Source organism: Cucumis sativus, chromosome 3, assembly GCF_000004075.3.
Source record: "Cucumis sativus cultivar 9930 chromosome 3, Cucumber_9930_V3, whole genome shotgun sequence".
NCBI classification, from domain to species: Eukaryota; Viridiplantae; Streptophyta; class Magnoliopsida; order Cucurbitales; family Cucurbitaceae; genus Cucumis; species Cucumis sativus.
Genome location: NC_026657.2, coordinates 14,337,928 through 14,354,449, shown reverse-complemented (window position 1 = coordinate 14,354,449; position 16,522 = coordinate 14,337,928). Strand labels below are relative to the sequence as shown.

The 16,522-nt window shown below is 34.9% G+C and overlaps 2 protein-coding genes across 4 annotated transcripts; both read left to right on the top strand.

Annotated features, from left to right (window-relative positions):
- Nucleotides 1–6,181: 6,181 nt before the first annotated feature.
- LOC101217738 lies at nt 6,182–9,786 on the top strand. 3 transcript variants are annotated; one of them, XM_004140648.3, is made up of 3 exons: nt 6,182–6,322; nt 6,467–6,525; nt 7,871–9,786. In XM_004140648.3, exon 3 carries the CDS (start codon nt 7,912–7,914, stop codon nt 9,433–9,435), a length of 1,524 nt encoding a protein of 507 aa, XP_004140696.1. In that variant the 5' UTR covers nt 6,182–6,322; nt 6,467–6,525; nt 7,871–7,911; the 3' UTR covers nt 9,436–9,786. The 3 variants fall into 3 exon arrangements, with proteins under 3 accessions (XP_004140696.1, XP_031738786.1, XP_031738785.1); XM_031882926.1 differs by having other exon boundaries at nt 6,213–6,317; XM_031882925.1 differs by having other exon boundaries at nt 6,317–6,525.
- Nucleotides 9,787–12,841: 3,055 nt separating this feature from the next.
- NIR (ferredoxin--nitrite reductase, chloroplastic) lies at nt 12,842–16,050 on the top strand. The gene is made up of 4 exons (XM_004140647.3): nt 12,842–13,297; nt 13,701–14,055; nt 14,187–14,475; nt 14,985–16,050. The coding sequence occupies exons 1-4, from the start codon at nt 12,931–12,933 to the stop codon at nt 15,723–15,725; spliced, it is 1,752 nt and encodes a 583-aa protein (XP_004140695.1). The 5' UTR covers nt 12,842–12,930; the 3' UTR covers nt 15,726–16,050.
- The last annotated feature ends 472 nt before the right edge of the window (nt 16,051–16,522 follow it).

Sequence of the window (16,522 nt, the reverse complement as noted above, 5' to 3'; positions counted from 1 at the left end):
TCTCCATTCAAATTATTTTTAAAATGCACACATTCAGACCAAATAAATAAATCACTACATAACATAACACTATTATCTATAAGCTTTGATTGTACTTTCTTGATCTTTCATGGTATTTAACTTGTCTTTTTTTGGCCAATGGATTATTGTAGGTCTAAATTCTTCATATTTATTTCCTATTCAATGCTTCTATTTATGGGCGCATATTCACAGAAGATTTAGAAATTGATTCAAAATTTTAAAATTTATGGCATGGTAGAATTATGAGTTAATTTATACAAGGTTGTACCACAATCAATTGAAATATTATATGCATTGGCAATTTATTTTAAATTTTTTAATTAAAATATTATTTAACTATAACAATTATGACACAAGACAAGACATCAATTACCATCTAAAATCTAAAATGTTGATTGACTTCATTTCCACTCTTACAATGATAAGTCCAAATTCTGCAACATGAAAGATAAGCTTCTCAATGCCTAAGTTGTAGGCATAAGAGCTATACACTGATCACTCAAATTTAACTGGGTTATACTCGTGCATTAGCCAAAACAAAAAAAGAAAGAAAGAAAGAAAGAATCTCCCTATTGTATTCTAAATTAAATTAAAAAAATACACAGAAAAAATGAAACTTACTTTTATTGGCAAGTCAGAATCTACAAACGTTGTTAGATTGGGTTGTGAATACTACCAATTTGCTAGCTTTCTATTATCTAAATGACACATATTTGGTTTGCGGAAACCAAACTTAAATATGAGAATTGACAAAAAAATCATTTCATTACGAGGAAGGAGCATGCGTTTTGACTAAGCAACTCAAGAAAGGGCAGTATACATAATAAAGCTAAGCGTGGTGTTAAAGACAAGATAACGCGAGAAGGGAAGTATAGTAAGCATTTTAAGTCAGGCGAGGAAGAGTCAAGAGAAAAGGAAAGTTGAGAAGGGAAGGTGGTAACATACACTTAACCAATTTATTAGAAGGAGCTAGGCGAAGAGGAGCTAGTTAAGTGCTAACTCTGAAAAATTAGTTAGTTAAACACATACTAAGTTTAAGTTAAACATAATTAGAGGAGATATTAAACCTACATGTGTAACGCACTAAGTTAGGAGCTGGCAAGCTAAGATGAGTTTGAGAATAACTCCTCCAATTTAGAATTTGTATGAATAGGTCTTATGAGTTCAAAGAAAATTATAAGGGAATTCTAAGTGTTGAAGCTCTATCAAGAAATTGCTAGGCAAGGAGAAGAGTATTAAGAAGAGGATTAGAAGGAAGCATTTTAGTTTTTGTGAGTGACCCTTCCAAAGAAAACAATGGAGATTTCTAAAGCTTTTCTTTCAAGTCATGTTACATTATGTACAATTTAATGCATGTATAAAGTTGTTTACGATTTACAAGAAAAACTTGACTCTTTGAAAGTATGTTTCCAAGTTAAAGTATTCATTTTATGTTGTTTGAATGAAATGCTTGTAGGTGAGTAAACCATTAGCTTTATTCCTATAATGAGCTAGCTATTATGTGGACATAAAAGTTAGGGCAATCGTGCATTGAGTGGCCGTCGGCATGGTGAAAATGTGTAGGATGCGTTGAGAAGTCCGCATTTGAACTAACCGCCTAAGTAATTGGAATTGAACATGAATTCTCCACCGATACTAATAGTGAAATGAATCATCTCAATATCCAGGCAAAAGGGATAAGTAGAGGCTAATGAGGTGTTCATTGTTTTCCAACGTGTGTTGAGGTGTTGTCAAATTGATCTTACAAAATGATTTTATGCATGTACTTGCATTTCCCAAAGTTTTTCCTAAAATGTCATTCAATAAGCAATAGACTCACGTTTTAAGTTCTCCTTCTCCAAGTAAGCGAAGCAAGGAGGCTGCGTAGAGAAGGCAAGTCGCCGCGTTGAGCTAGATAATAAGAGTTGTACAAGGCATTAAAGTTTAAGTTTGTAAGTTTTAAGTTTTTAAAGCATTGTCTTGCTTTTATACTAAGATTGTTATTGGAGGAATAAAGTTTTTGTTTATCTCAAGCTTAAGAACGTTGTGTTTAGAAGTTTTGTTCATTCATATCGTAGAGTATGTAGACATTTAAGTCTAACTTCAAGATCAAACGTTCTGGTGCTTCGCTAGAGGCATTGGAGCTGCTCAAGTCATGATCTCGCGCTCAAAACGCGAGGAATATATGGACGCATTCTGGGTGGGAGCGTGATAAACCCTACCCTTTCATTGACCTGAGAGGGACTCGGTTTATTGGTTGGACTATAAATCAATTGTTTATTAGAGGATTGGTGGGACTTAAGAAACAATAAGTAATTTTGAAGGTAAAACAGTGATTTTGACTCAATCATAATTACGAACAACCTGTGAAATATTGGCTTGGTAATCGTGGTTATAGCAGGTGAACAAAAATCTATTTATTGTGAGGAGAGTACAATGATGAGTTATAATGGACAATCTCGATAGTTAACGAATGTCACTTAACAGGTTGAAGAGTTTAGCCGGTTAATTTTGAATCATTATAGCTCATGATCTGTAGGTCCATTAGGTCCTTGTAGTAGCTCATATCAAAGTTAACCTTAAAATTACGATAAAAAAATTCAAATTGTTCGAATTAGTTTTGAGAAAAAATCGTTACAAATATTTGATATATTTAATGACTTTGTTTAGAGTGAATATCATATTTAAATAAGATTTAAATCTCACAATTTTGAATAGAGATTGAAAGGTGTCTTAGATTGATGAGAATTAGTGGGATTTAATATGGATATTAAAATCAAATTTAATTAAATGGTTTGATTATTTAATTAGATTAAAATTGATTATTTGAATTAATTTTAATTTAATGTTGAAGGGTAAAGTTGAAATTTGCAAAAATAGAAAATAGTTAATAGAAATGTTAACTGTTTAGTCAAACTTTGACCAAAGCTACAAGAAAATGAGAATCTCCGGACGTAGCTTTACATCGTCGGAAGTAGGGGGTGTAATTGGGTTGGGTTGAGGGACATTCTCAACCCAACCCATATTTTTGGGTTATTTGGGTTGACAACCCGAATAACTCGAATTAAGTTTTCAACCCAACCCAACCCAACCCGAAATATGGGTTGGGTTGTAAGTTTTTTTTTTATTTTTTGTTCCTAAGGAGCCATTAATCTTTGAAAGTATACCCGTCAAAATTTGGGGAGACGGATGGAGAAGATGACCGTTAGAATCTAAGGAGACGGACAACGAGGAAACAAACGACAAGGAGAGGGAGGACGCTGACGGTGAAGACGAATGGCCAAAGTCAGAAGCGAAGGCGAATGAGCAAAGTCAGAGACGAAGACGACTGGTGAGATACGGAGGAGGGGAGAGGAAGAAGATGAACTAAGATACGATGGAGAGGAAAGGAAGAAGACGAACTGAGATAGTGAAATTTCAGATGAGAAATGGCGGAGAGGAGAAGAAATCGTGAAATGGAGAAAGAGGAATCAGGAAAGAGAAAGTGGAAAGGAAGTAGGAATGTGCGTTGGATTTCTTTTTCTACCTAATTGTTTTTAAATATTAAATAAAATAAAATAAAAAATATAATATATATTATATTATATTATATTAATTCGGGTTGGGTTGGGTTGAACTAAAATTTTCAACCCTCCAATCTGAGACCCAACCCAATCCGAAAATAACCAAAATTTTCAATCCAACCCAATCCAGCCCTTATAATATGGGTTGAGTAGTCCAAGTTATTCGGGTTCAACCCATATTCTTACCCCTCTAGTTGGAAGAAAGGTCATTGAGAGATAGGACATCTCCCGACATTCCAATTGGAGTGGTAGGAGATATAGTATCTTTCGACGCACAACGCACAACTAAAGCGTTGAGATTTGTTTGAAAACTTTCGACGCAGTGTTGGGAGACGTTGTGACATGGAGGCCAATTCCCAACAATACTAGTAAGTGTTAGGAGATGTTTGGGAACTCTCGACGCATATTGAACGACGTCATGATTATTTGGAAACTCCCGACACACATTGAGCGACGTCGGGAGTTGTTTGGGGAACTCTTGACGCATATTGAACGACGTCAAAAGTTGGCCACCCTCCCCCAATCTGTATTTTATAGATTTGTGAAGGAGGAAAATTTTTAGGGCTTTCAAGGCTTTCTTTTTCTTCTTTCCATTGTTGGAACTACTTTTTCGTCCAACGTCAGAACCACTTCATTCCAAGTAAATCATTTTCATCTTCGTAATCACTTGGTTGTCTGATTTTGTTTGGTTATCTGATGGGATGGGTTTCGATGATGCAAGGTCTCATGTTTGGCATCGATTAAGATCTTATCAGAGAAGTTGGTTAATTACTTTTTCTACTCCAAAGAAAAATTAAAGAAGAGTATTATTACTATGTGTTGCAGCCTTTTTGAGTTTTCTGCATTGAACCTTGAAGGAAAATGGACGATCCTTTGATTTAATCCTACTAGAGCAATCTTTAGTTGTAGTGGGAATGTGGATTGAAAAAAAAATATGAAAATTCATGTATGGATTTTCAGATTGAAAGAATCTTAGGCAACTTTTAAATTTTCTATCCAAGAGGAACTTAAGAAAACAATTATAAAGAAGGGAAAAGGTAGAGACTGAAAGGAAAGGAGGAAAGAAAATCTATTTTCTTCTCTCTTTGAATAAGGGTTTTTTCTTTGGTTGGCGTTTTTAATTTAAGAAACATTGTGTTGCATAGGAACAAAAGTATTATTCCATACCACTTCAACCAATCATTCAAGTTGCCCTTGTTTGATGATGGTGACATCCCATCCATTCATTCTTTTCACTTAGTTGTTTTACCCAACAAAATTGCAAAATATATATCTTCTATTTAATAATGGACAATATATATTTTTTTTAAAAAAATAGAAGATTTTTCGACTCACAAAATGAAACATCTAGAGATCCTTTGCATGTCTCAAATCTCCCGAAGCCAACCATACAATGTCGAGAGATGTGAAGATGATCTCTTGACGCTTCATTTTGTGCGTCGAAAAATCCTTTCCTGATTCAGATCCCAACGCACATTTACGAGTAAGGAGAACTTTTTTCTATGCTTTTTCATATATCTTCTGACGATTTTGTGCGTCGGAAGATCTCCATTTTCTAATAGTGTAAGTCAAAATTTTACTTGAGAAGTAAAATAATATTTTACCTTTGACTTGGCTTAGTAGAGAAATCTTACATGAAGTGGGATTAGCTCAGTTTAGTCGAATTAGGTGAATAAGCTCTTTGTGCTTGATGCTCCTCCCATTGAATTAGTTGAAATTTGAGTGTTAATTTCAACTACACTCGTTCTTGCATGAAATTACCTTATGGGTTCCACGTAGTTCTCTCTAAGTTTTGCTAGACTCTCCCATGGCCATCCTAAGGAGGCTAATTTTAGCTATAACAAATAGTAACATGTTTAATATACTAAAAGTAACATTTTTAATATCATACCTCACATATTGCTTCAAGGCAAAGCATATATAATATCATAGATTCAAAGTTTTAACTTTTTAGTCACTCATATATGTTTGATATAGGTTGAATTATGGTATGTGAGGTATCTAAATATAAAGAATTGTTAGGACAACAAACCACTCAAATATCTCTAACTTTTGGGTATACACCCTCGTAGCTTTGCTTTTGGTACCATCCCAAAATATCGCATACAAATAGAGATAGTTGTTCTCACTTATATACTCAAGATCATTCCCTTATCTAACCTATGTGGGACTTTGATCGCATTACAAGAATAATCTGAAATAATATGTTAGAAAAAAGAAACAATTTTGACAATTATTTGGGTAAATATTAAAGTAAAAATTTGGTACAAAATATCACAATTAAGTCAAATGTGTAAACACTAGGGAACGGGTGGATTAAAATGAGTTAGCGGTTTACTTTGTTAAAAATGGAAAAGTTTCAAATGTGAGACATATTACAAGTCATTACCATATGGCAAAGAAAAAATGATTGTAATGGTAACTCAATATAATATGAATGGTTTAATATGTTGAACCAAAATTGAGAGTTTGAATGATGTGAGGATTTGTTTGAAGTGGCAATAAATATGAAACATCATCACATCCTTCCAAAAAAATTTATATTTTAAAAGATAAGTGTAGTCTAAAAACAACACAAAAATTTCGATTTTGTTAAAACAAATAAGTATTAAGTAAGATGGTGAGAAGTAAAGAAGAAAAAAGAGTAAAAAGAAAAGCTTCGAGGAAAAATTGAGTTCCCACAATCCGAATTTTTTGGTTGAGGATAAAGATCGAAACTTTCTTTCTCCATAAACTCCTTTTCTTCGTCTTCAGGTCAGGTACACACCGCACTCTTCCTCCCCTTCTCTCTATCTCTCAGCCTTTGCTTCTTCTTTTTATTTTTCTTTAATTCATTTTTCCATAACTTCTTCTGCGACTTTTTACTTTTAGATCTCTTACCAACTCTGTTTTCTCTTCTTCAGGATTTTTTTTTCTCAACCTGACTTTCTCCTACGCTTACGACCTTTTGCATAATTCCGAGGTACATTTTTTATTGGGTTTTTTGTGCTAATCGTGTAGTTCAATGGAAATTATCGTTTGATTCTGGTTCCATATCACTTTTTCTGCTGGTTGTTGTGTTCAATTTGATGCTTCGGTTGGTCGGAAATCATCGGATAGGTGGTTTTTACTTGTTTTGAATTCTACCCTAAATTCCTTCAGTTTTGATATGGCCAGTATACAGTTTAATTGGTGCGGATCAAATTGTTTAGCTGCAACAAATTGATAATAGTTTGATGGGCAGTGAATTGTAGCTTTTTTCTCCACGACCCCATTATTTACTGAAGTTTGAAATTTTTGTGCCGTTTGTTGGCTATCATATGAAGGGATCAACAATTTGAAAGCTATGTGGCTATGAATTGGCTGATTTGGGTTTCAGATTATTAAGTAGGAATCATGGGAATAGGTAGATATAATTCACCAAATCTTAAGCATAAATTGTTAGGAAGATTCGGGCACACGGCGCAGACAGTTGTTATTACTCAAAAAGAAGCCAACCTCTCAGCGAAATGTCTCCGTTTTCAGCTCAGTGCATTTAGTTTTCGTTGCCTTCTTACCTATTTTGCATAGTAATGCAATGTGCAATTTCCCCCCAATTTGTGCTCTACATCGTGTGGTGTTTAAACCCTAAAGAATATTTGGCTCATGTTTTTTAATATCTCTAAAATTTAGGGTGGGGAGGGCTATGAGTGTGCGATTCATGTTTGGTCTCCGAAATGTGTGGTTGGGAAGGCTGTGAGTGTATGTGATTTGTGTTTGGATTGGGCATGTGAATGAATAAGGACAAACTTGGGTTTGTGTTACCAATTTGTAGTTTAGTTTTTGAGGATTTGTAGAAGTTAGAATGTAACATAAACTGTGTGTTTCACTGGTTTGTATAGGGTTATCTGCAGATTTAACAAAGCTGTAATCTTATGTATGCAAATTCGTGTACTTGGGTACTTATGTAGCAAATTGACTGATCGGTTTAATTCAGTTGTTTACCATAGAAAGCTTAGCTCAGTGGTACAGCATGACTTTCTCCTTAGAGGTCGAAGCTTTGAAATCCCACCCCCACTATTAAAAAAAATTAATTCAATTGTTCTGTATAGGTCTTCTGTGACTGTGACTTTGAATTTCAAATTGAATTTTTGTTGGATCAATTGTTTTCTTGGAATTTGTACTAAACTTCCTAGCCAAGGAAAGCAAAGGGAAAAGAAAATTTTCTAGTTGGGCACTTTTTGATGTTCCATCTTTTTTCTGGTGCACTATATTTAGTCAATCCTCTTAGACACATCTGATTCTGAAGGAAAATAATGACTTAGCTTGTTTAAATGTGTCAAAAACAGTGCTAGCTCAATCTGAATCATCAGAGCAAAGGAAAATCCAAATGGAAGACTTGAACAGGAATGTTTCTCAGGCTCCAAATCAGCAAACTCGAAGTTCTTCAGACGGTCCTGTGGCCATCTTGTGGGATATTGAGAATTGCCCTGTTCCCAGTGATGTCCGCCCTGAAGATGTAGCTGGTAATATAAGAATGGCTTTGCGTGTGCACCCTGTAATACAAGGAGCAGTTATGATGTTTTCTGCATATGGGGATTTCAATGCTTTTCCTAGACGACTGAGAGAAGGGTGTCAGAGAACTGGTATCAAGCTAATTGACGTGCCAAATGGTCGGAAGGATGCTGCCGACAAGGCTATACTAGTTGATATGTTTCTCTTTGCCCTAGATAACCCTCCCCCATCATCCATAATGCTCATATCTGGTGATGTCGATTTTGCTCCAGCGCTTCACATTTTAGGTCAACGTGGTTATAATGTGATACTTGTCATCCCTTCTGGTGTGGGTGTTTCATCTGCCCTCTGCAATGCGGGGAAGTATGTTTGGGACTGGCCCACCGTGGCTCGTGGTGAAGGCTTTGCTCTTGCCCCCAAAGTGTTGACCTCCCGTGGAGGAGCAGCCGAAATTTCTGGATATCTCAAGGGATGCCATATTAATGATGTTCTGGATGGCCAAAATGAAGAGGAAGCTATTGTTTACAGAGGAGTGTCCCAGAGCTATTACAACGTGAGGGATTTTTCAGTTGTATCTCATTCTCTATCCGAATACAATAGTAATTTGGCTGTTCCTAGCGTAACTTCAACTTTGAGGTCACAGAGTCTCCCATGTGGTTTGAACGAGGTTCCAACAGGTGTTGTTTCGTGTGGAGACCAAAATGAATCCGCTTGGTGGCCACAGACAGGAGACCTAAATGTTCTCAAGGGACAAATGGTTAAGTTGCTAGAACTTTCTGGAGGATGCTTACCCATTACAAAGGTTCGTGCTGAGTACCAGAGAGTCTTTGGAAGGCCACTCTACACATCCGAACCTGGTGTCAAGCTTGTGAATCTTTTTAAGAAGATGGGAGATGTCCTCATTGTAGAGGGCAAAGGCAACAAGAAATCTGTCTACATTCGAAACTCAAGATCATGCCCGAGTGCCCCGCCTTTGATATTGTCAAGGAAAGAAAATAAAAAAGGTAAGGGTACATTGGAGGAAACTATTGAAGTTGCTCCAGGCTTGGTCTCATCAGACGAATACTCAGAAGAAGAAAGAGTAGTTCATGAAGAACACGATGAGAAGAAGGGTGTAGGAAAAACCAACCAGACACCAGCAGATCAATGCAAAAACAACGAAGCATGCTGTATCGAGCAGTTCAAACACGAGTTACAGGAGATTCTTGTTAGCTATTCATGTAGAATCTTCTTAGGATGTTTTGAGGCAATATACTTACAGCGATACAAGAAAAGCTTAAACTTCCAGAGCCTCGGTGTTCGAGGATTGGAGGAGTTGTTTGACAAAGTAAACGATGTCGTGGTCTTGCATGAAGATCCATCAAGCAAGCGAAAGTTTCTGGCTGCAATTGGTGGCTAAAATGGTGATGTAAAAGATCAGATAGCTACCTCTGTAACCATTGTATGTCATTAACTTGTCAAATACCCACAAAAGAAATAAGGAAAAAGGAAAAAGAAGCCAAAGTTTGTTGTGAATGTTGCTGCCTGCCACTTAGTTTTAGAAAGTAGAGTATGGCAGAGGGCTGGCTGCTGTTGGTTTTTTCTTCCTCCAGCAATTGTTCTTTGTCCTCTTTTTAACATATGGAAACTGTCATTGTAAGTCTCTGTCACTTTCTTTACCTGATGGAGATCTCTTGTCTTTGTTTTGTAAATTACCTTCCGCTCAAGTTTTATGATCAATATAGGTTCTTTCTTTCTTTCCACTCCATAACTTACTGGTTTTTACTCTTCCTTCTCATTACTAACTTGTGTAGAGTCTTTGATCAAAATAAAATATTTTAAAGTAGTGAAAAAGTTAAAATACCATTTTTGGTGTTCATATATTTGAAGTTTGTTTAACCGTAGTTTCTTATCATTTCCTAATTCAGTTTTAGTTTTCCTACGGAGGTAGATAATTTGGGTCATGGTTCATTTCAGTTTTGTGTACGGAAGTTGGATCTTGTAGCAAAAAAAGAAAAGGAAGATGATGATGAAGAATGATTGAAATGAATAGTGTCATTAGGTGAGATGATTGATGATGATGATGAATGATTGAGAAAACAAATATTAAAAATGATGTAAATATATTCTTCCTTCTTTTCTTTTCTTTTTTTTTTCATTTATTTATTTTGAATAATAAATAAATAGAATAGTAAATAATAAAAAAGAAAAAGTTAGAAGTGGAAATAGAAGGGTGTAATGTAATAGAGTGGAGAGAGGTTCGGGGAAGCCACATGTTTTTGGGGTTTCCACATGCGGCCACCGGCATGTTAGGCGGCCACCGGTTTTCTTATTCAACAATAAGATGCGGCGCCCTGGGGCCGCGACCCTTCATTGCTTGGAAAGGTTCTTTCTTCCTTTCTTTCTTTCTTTCTTTCTTTCTTTCTTTCCTATTCATACTTATCTATCACATTATTATTAAACTCTTCCTCAACTTCTTCTCAAACCCATCCAACACTTCATCATATTACATCTTTTCATTTTTATAATTAATATATTAAACACAATCTAAATCTTAATCATTAATCTACAATTTTGATCTTATAACAAAAGTTAAAATATTATCAAAAGTTAGGTTATTACAAAGACTTAACTAGGAAGGAAACATGTAATAATATTAAATTTGTGAGAACATATGAACCCCACCCCAATGGTGTTGTTCAATTGTTTTTTTAGTAAAATAAGGCCAAATTTCATTGAAAAAGAACCAATACAATAAATATATTTCAATCTGTGATGCAAAGGGTGTCAAAGACAAAGATGGTACTCTTTTATAACAAAAAAAGAAAAAAAAAATCTTGTAATATATTCTATAACATCAGCATATTATGTATTATAATATATTAAAATTGTGTTTGGATTGGTTCATGCTTGAAGTTTCAAAAGTTTGAGTAATAGACTTGATTTAGAAAATATTTCTAAAGTTATAAAAATTGCATCCATTAGTACTCTTCAATCTTTCTAGAAAAAAGGTTTTAAAATGCTTCTATACATCGTTGGTAAAGTTTACAACTTAGTATATTTTCCTCTCATTTATCTAATTCTTATTCCAATTTTATTAGCAACCCAACATAAACCAAAACTTGAAGTCAAATCATAAATTGATACTAAATGGCATTCATTGTGGGTAAGACTTATATAATTAGAAGTTTGAAATGAAGGACCAAATAATGGCAATTGTTTAAAAGTAAAAAGAAGAAAGAAAATAAAAATACTAAAATGAAAAATTTAAAAGTCAAGAATATATAATAGCAAATAGTTGAAAATTGAAATTCAAAATATAGAAAGTTGAAAGCACGTACAAAAACGAACGTGATCACTTTTTAAACCAAATTGATCCAAACAAATCTTTCAATAGTTTTGTGAAAAAGATAATTGATAAATTAAAAGAAAAGATCACCCTAATTTAATTAAATAGCAAATTCTAAATTCGAAGTAAAAATAAAAACACAACCACTAGAACCAACAAAATCTATTAAGTAAAATTTATTAAAGTTATATAAAATAATTATCGACTTTTTCAACCTTTTCCATTATTCACACCTTTTAATCTCACTCTAATAAAGAATACAAAAGATAATTGAACTAAAACTAATACACTCAAATTTAAAGTGTTTCTAAATGGGACGACTAACTTGAAACAATGTCATAAATTTTTTTTATAATGCTTCGAGTCTATTGCTTATTTGAACCTTTTTATAATATTTTGTCAATATTCGACAGATTCCACCTTTGTGAGTTATTTGAAGAACCTTTTAACTTTTGTTGCATCCACTGTTTTCATCAATAATCATAGTTTTCACTATAACCTAGTCTATGATAAAAAATATAACATTTGAAATGTCATTCTCTAAGCTATTTTTTTTCGTTGCATGTGGTTTAACTCTAATAAGGATTATGGTGTGGAACTTTCAACTACTTGATTCACCTAAAAGTTTTTAACTATTAAGTTAATGTTCGTGAGTAATCTTTTGAGATGATCTATCATATCAAGTAAAGTAGATCTATCACATGAATGAATTTCATTTTTCTTAAAAAAAATAATCGCCTTTTCTAACAAGAAAAACAATGTAAGCATCTGAACAAAAGAGAGCCATTTTGTCAAATCTATTTTATTTTTCATGATCAGCCTAAACTATTCACACTCTCAACAACCTATTTTTTTGCACAAAGAATTTTGTCTTTAATCCTTTGCTTGGAATCACCCTTGGACTCTATTGGACTTCCATCACCACTTAACTCTTCAAGAATTACCATTGCTCAATCTTCCCTCCAAGCCTAATGGAACCAAATGTCGTAACAACACATCCTTTTGGACATGCAGTTGTCACAAGGTAGAGTTGATCATTCCATCAATTTCTCCACATCAAACTTTTTTAACTTACATACATTAAGACATTTTCTAATAGGATGAGTTGAAAGGAAGATTGTAAGACACTTAAACCAATGTAAACATAACTAAAATGAAAGTTTAAAAAATTTACTTACTCTCCTAATAAATAAAAAAATTTAGAGTACCCAAAAATATATATAATTTGTACAAGGACGTAATGAAAATTGAAGAACAATTAAGATGCTAAATAATATTGTTCGAAGATTAGAATTAGAAATTGAATTTGGGAAGGCTAAAGGTAGAGACCAACCAAACCACTCTGTATAATCTAATCCTTTTTGTGGCCAACTTCTCAAAGGAGTGGAAGATAGAAAAGGACAAAATATTAAAAAGCAAACTTTGGCCTTTGAAGACTACCAAAGGTCCTCTACTGATAGGGAAACAGAGTCCATAAAGTCTCTCCCACTTCTCTCTCTCTCTCTCTATCCCCCAATTTTCTACATCCAAGCACACTAGCTATCAAATAATATTGCATCAACAATCATGTCCTCCTCTTTTTCAGCTCCATTTCTGTCTCCTCCTGTAGCCTCGGGACGCCGTGGGTGGCGGAGGGTGGGGGTGGCCCCGGTGACAACAGCTCCCTCGGAGGTGGCTGTGGAAGAATCGAGGTTAGAGTCGAGAGTGGAAGAGAGAGATGGATATTGGGTGGTGAAGGAGAAGTTTAGAGAAGGTATAAATCCACAAGAGAAAGTGAAAATAGAGAAAGAGCCAATGAAGCTGTTCATGGAGAATGGTATTGAAGAGGTTTCAAAGTTGTCAATGGAGGAAATTGATGCTTCTAAACTTTCTAAAGATGATATTGATGTTAGACTCAAATGGCTTGGCCTTTTCCATAGAAGAAAACATCAATGTGAGTTATTTTCTTCCCCTATGTAAAATTTATATCACGTAATGAATTTGAATATTCTGGAATTGATAGTTTATATAATATACTAATATGATGTATGGGGTTAATAAATATAAGAAAAACATATGAGGTAGAAAGAAGCTAAGGATCAATAAATTCATTGAATATATTGAGAGAAAATCATATGGACTAGAAGAGCATCTAAGTTTAACACATAAGTTGATTAAAATAAAATGACAACCTTACCCTTTTAAAATATTTATATAAAAATAAGAATCAAGGTTTTGTTGTTGTTATTATTGAATTATATATTAAAGAGTGAATTTGTTTATGTTATACATTTGAAAATGTAAATATAAGAAATGGTAATTGAAATTGTTGTGAATTTTGAAAATGAAAAAAAAAGATGGGAGATTCATGATGAGATTAAAGCTGCCAAATGGGGTGACAACAAGCGAGCAAACTCGATACTTAGCCACTGTGATTCGCAAGTACGGCAAAGACGGCTGCGCCGACGTAACCACACGCCAGAACTGGCAGATCCGCGGCGTCCTTCTCTCCGACGTCCCCGACATTCTTAAGGGACTCTCCCAAGTTGGACTCACCAGTCTACAGAGTGGAATGGACAACGTACGAAATCCCGTTGGAAATCCCCTCGCCGGCATTGATCCTGAGGAGATCATCGACACAAGGCCTTACAACAATTTGCTCTCCCAGTTCATCACTGGCAATTCCCTTGGAAATCCTGCTTTCACCAATTTGTAAGTTCATTTCTCTTTAGTTTCTCCTCTCTAATTTAAATCCATACAACCCAACAAACATGCATGAAGAATCTACTCATTAATTCTTCCATGTAATGATATGAGCTCAATGTTTGACTGTGTATGGACAGGCCAAGAAAGTGGAATGTGTGTGTGATAGGATCACACGATCTATACGAACACCCTCACATTAACGACCTTGCGTACATGCCCGCTACAAAAAACGGGCGAATGGGGTTCAATGTGCTGGTGGGTGGGTTCTTCAGCGCCAAGCGATGCGCTGAGGCTGTGCCGCTCGACGCCTGGGTGCCTGAAGAGGACATCGTCCCTCTCTGTGGAGCCATCTTGGAGGCCTTCAGGGACCTCGGCACCAGAGGCAACCGCCAGAAATGTAGAATGATGTGGCTCATCGATGAACTGGTAACTCTCACCCTATTCTTAAATTCATTCGTAACATATCAGTAATTGTCCTCATTCAGTTCAAAGCAACATTTTTGGAGCCATAGATTTGAATCTCAGACTTATAGCATCAAGTTTGAACTATGCTTATATTCACATTGTCCACTTTGAACGTGGTTATTATGATTAGTGGGTTCTAATGTTTGAGAGTCTATTTTAGTTTAGGGTTAAAATAGCTTTTGGATAAAAAATAACTGTAATAAAAGACAAATTAAAAATAATAAATATGGGATAAAGAGAATATTCAATACAAACAAATAGTAAACATTACAAAGTTAGACAGTCTTAATAACTAACTAAAATGTCATAAAACTCCATTGGTGATGGATTAATTTAATTTTTTGGATTGAATGTGTGTGTTTGTTTGGGCACTGGAGTTGAAATTTCTAAGATTAAAAGAAAGTATTTTTCCATCTTAAATCGATGGCTGAATTTGAGTTGGTTTATATGATGTGATTATATGAAAACAGGGCATAGAAGGATTTAGAGCTGAAGTAGTAAAAAGAATGCCAAGACAAGAGTTGGAGAGAGCATCGTCGGAGGATTTGGTAAATAAGCAATGGGAAAGAAGGGACTATTTTGGAGTCCATCCACAAAAACAAGAAGGTTTAAGCTTTGTAGGAATTCACATTCCTGTTGGTCGAGTTCAAGCCGATGATATGGACGAGTTGGCTCGACTAGCAGATGAATATGGCACAGGGGAGCTCAGATTGACAGTAGAACAAAACATAATCATCCCCAACATTCAAAACTCAAAGTTAGAAGCCTTACTCAAAGAGTCTCTATTACAAAAATTTTCACCAGAACCACCAATTCTCATGAAAGGATTGGTAGCTTGCACTGGCAATCAATTCTGTGGACAAGCCATTATAGAGACCAAGGCTAGGGCCTTGAAGGTGACTGAGGAGGTGCAACGGCGAGTCACAGTGACCCGACCGGTGAGAATGCATTGGACCGGTTGCCCTAATACCTGTGGCCAGGTTCAGGTTGCTGATATTGGCTTCATGGGGTGCATGGCTAGGGATGAGAATAAGAAGCCTGTTGAAGGGGTTGATGTTTTCTTGGGTGGGAGAATTGGGAGTGACTCACATTTGGGAGATGTTTACAAAAAGGCTGTCCCTTGTAAGGATTTGGTGCCCTTGGTTGTGGACATTCTTGTACAACATTTTGGGGCTGTCCCAAGGGAAAGGGAGGAGGAAGAAGAGGATTAAGTTATAAAGCAGGTTGTATATGTTTCAAGTTTGGAGTCCTTGGACATATAATTGGAAGATATCTTACAAAGATGCAATTTGTCAAATGGGTCAAATACAACTTTGGTACATTCAAATAGACAGCCATTTTGATGTAACCAATATTGTAAGATTTGTATTTCAAAGTTTGTAATCATACACCCATATGTTTATTAACTGATTAGTGAAGAAAAAGGGCAATAAGATGTGCATTTAATTATCCTTTGATCAATGAATAAAGTAATAAACCAAAAGAAGTTGCTATGCTTAGTTTTAAGCGTGAACTTAACTTTGATTCAAATGTCAATTTGGGCCTTTGTAGTTTGAGTTTCTTTTCCATTCTATTTTTTAACATTGTACTTTAAAGGTTGAAGTTTTAGTACTTAATAAATCTTGAAATTGGACTTTTTGAAAGTTATATTTTATATTATTACTTTTCTAAATGGTTAAATATTAATTCCAAAAAAAAAAAAAAAAAGGAAGATCAATTTAGATGGAACCCTAAAAGCAATAGCAGTAAACTAACAAAGTGCAAAGACTAAATGTAGATAATTAAAAGAACTACTACTCTCTGTATTGATAAACCAAATATGACAATTACATGAAGTTTTTAGGAGAACAGAGAGTTTGGTGAATTAAAAATAACTTTATATATATTTATACGACGTTTGGTCTCTTAATCCATGATATTTTATTTCTCTCTTAAATATGTACGCTTCACTTGGGGATTAAGCATGTCAATGTTCTTAAGGTCAAATGCTTATAGTTAAGATTTTTTT

Excerpts from the sequence above, each read along its gene's own strand:
- LOC101217738 (XM_004140648.3), top strand. The coding sequence starts at position 7,912 with ATGGAAGACTTGAACAGGAATGTTTCTCAGGCTCCAAATCAGCAAACT.
- NIR (XM_004140647.3), top strand. The coding sequence starts at position 12,931 with ATGTCCTCCTCTTTTTCAGCTCCATTTCTGTCTCCTCCTGTAGCCTCG. Across the intron at positions 13,298-13,700 it reads CCATAGAAGAAAACATCAAT|ATGGGAGATTCATGATGAGA; the intron begins GTGAGTTATTTT and ends TGAAAAAAAAAG. Across the intron at positions 14,056-14,186 it reads AATCCTGCTTTCACCAATTT|GCCAAGAAAGTGGAATGTGT; the intron begins GTAAGTTCATTT and ends GTGTATGGACAG.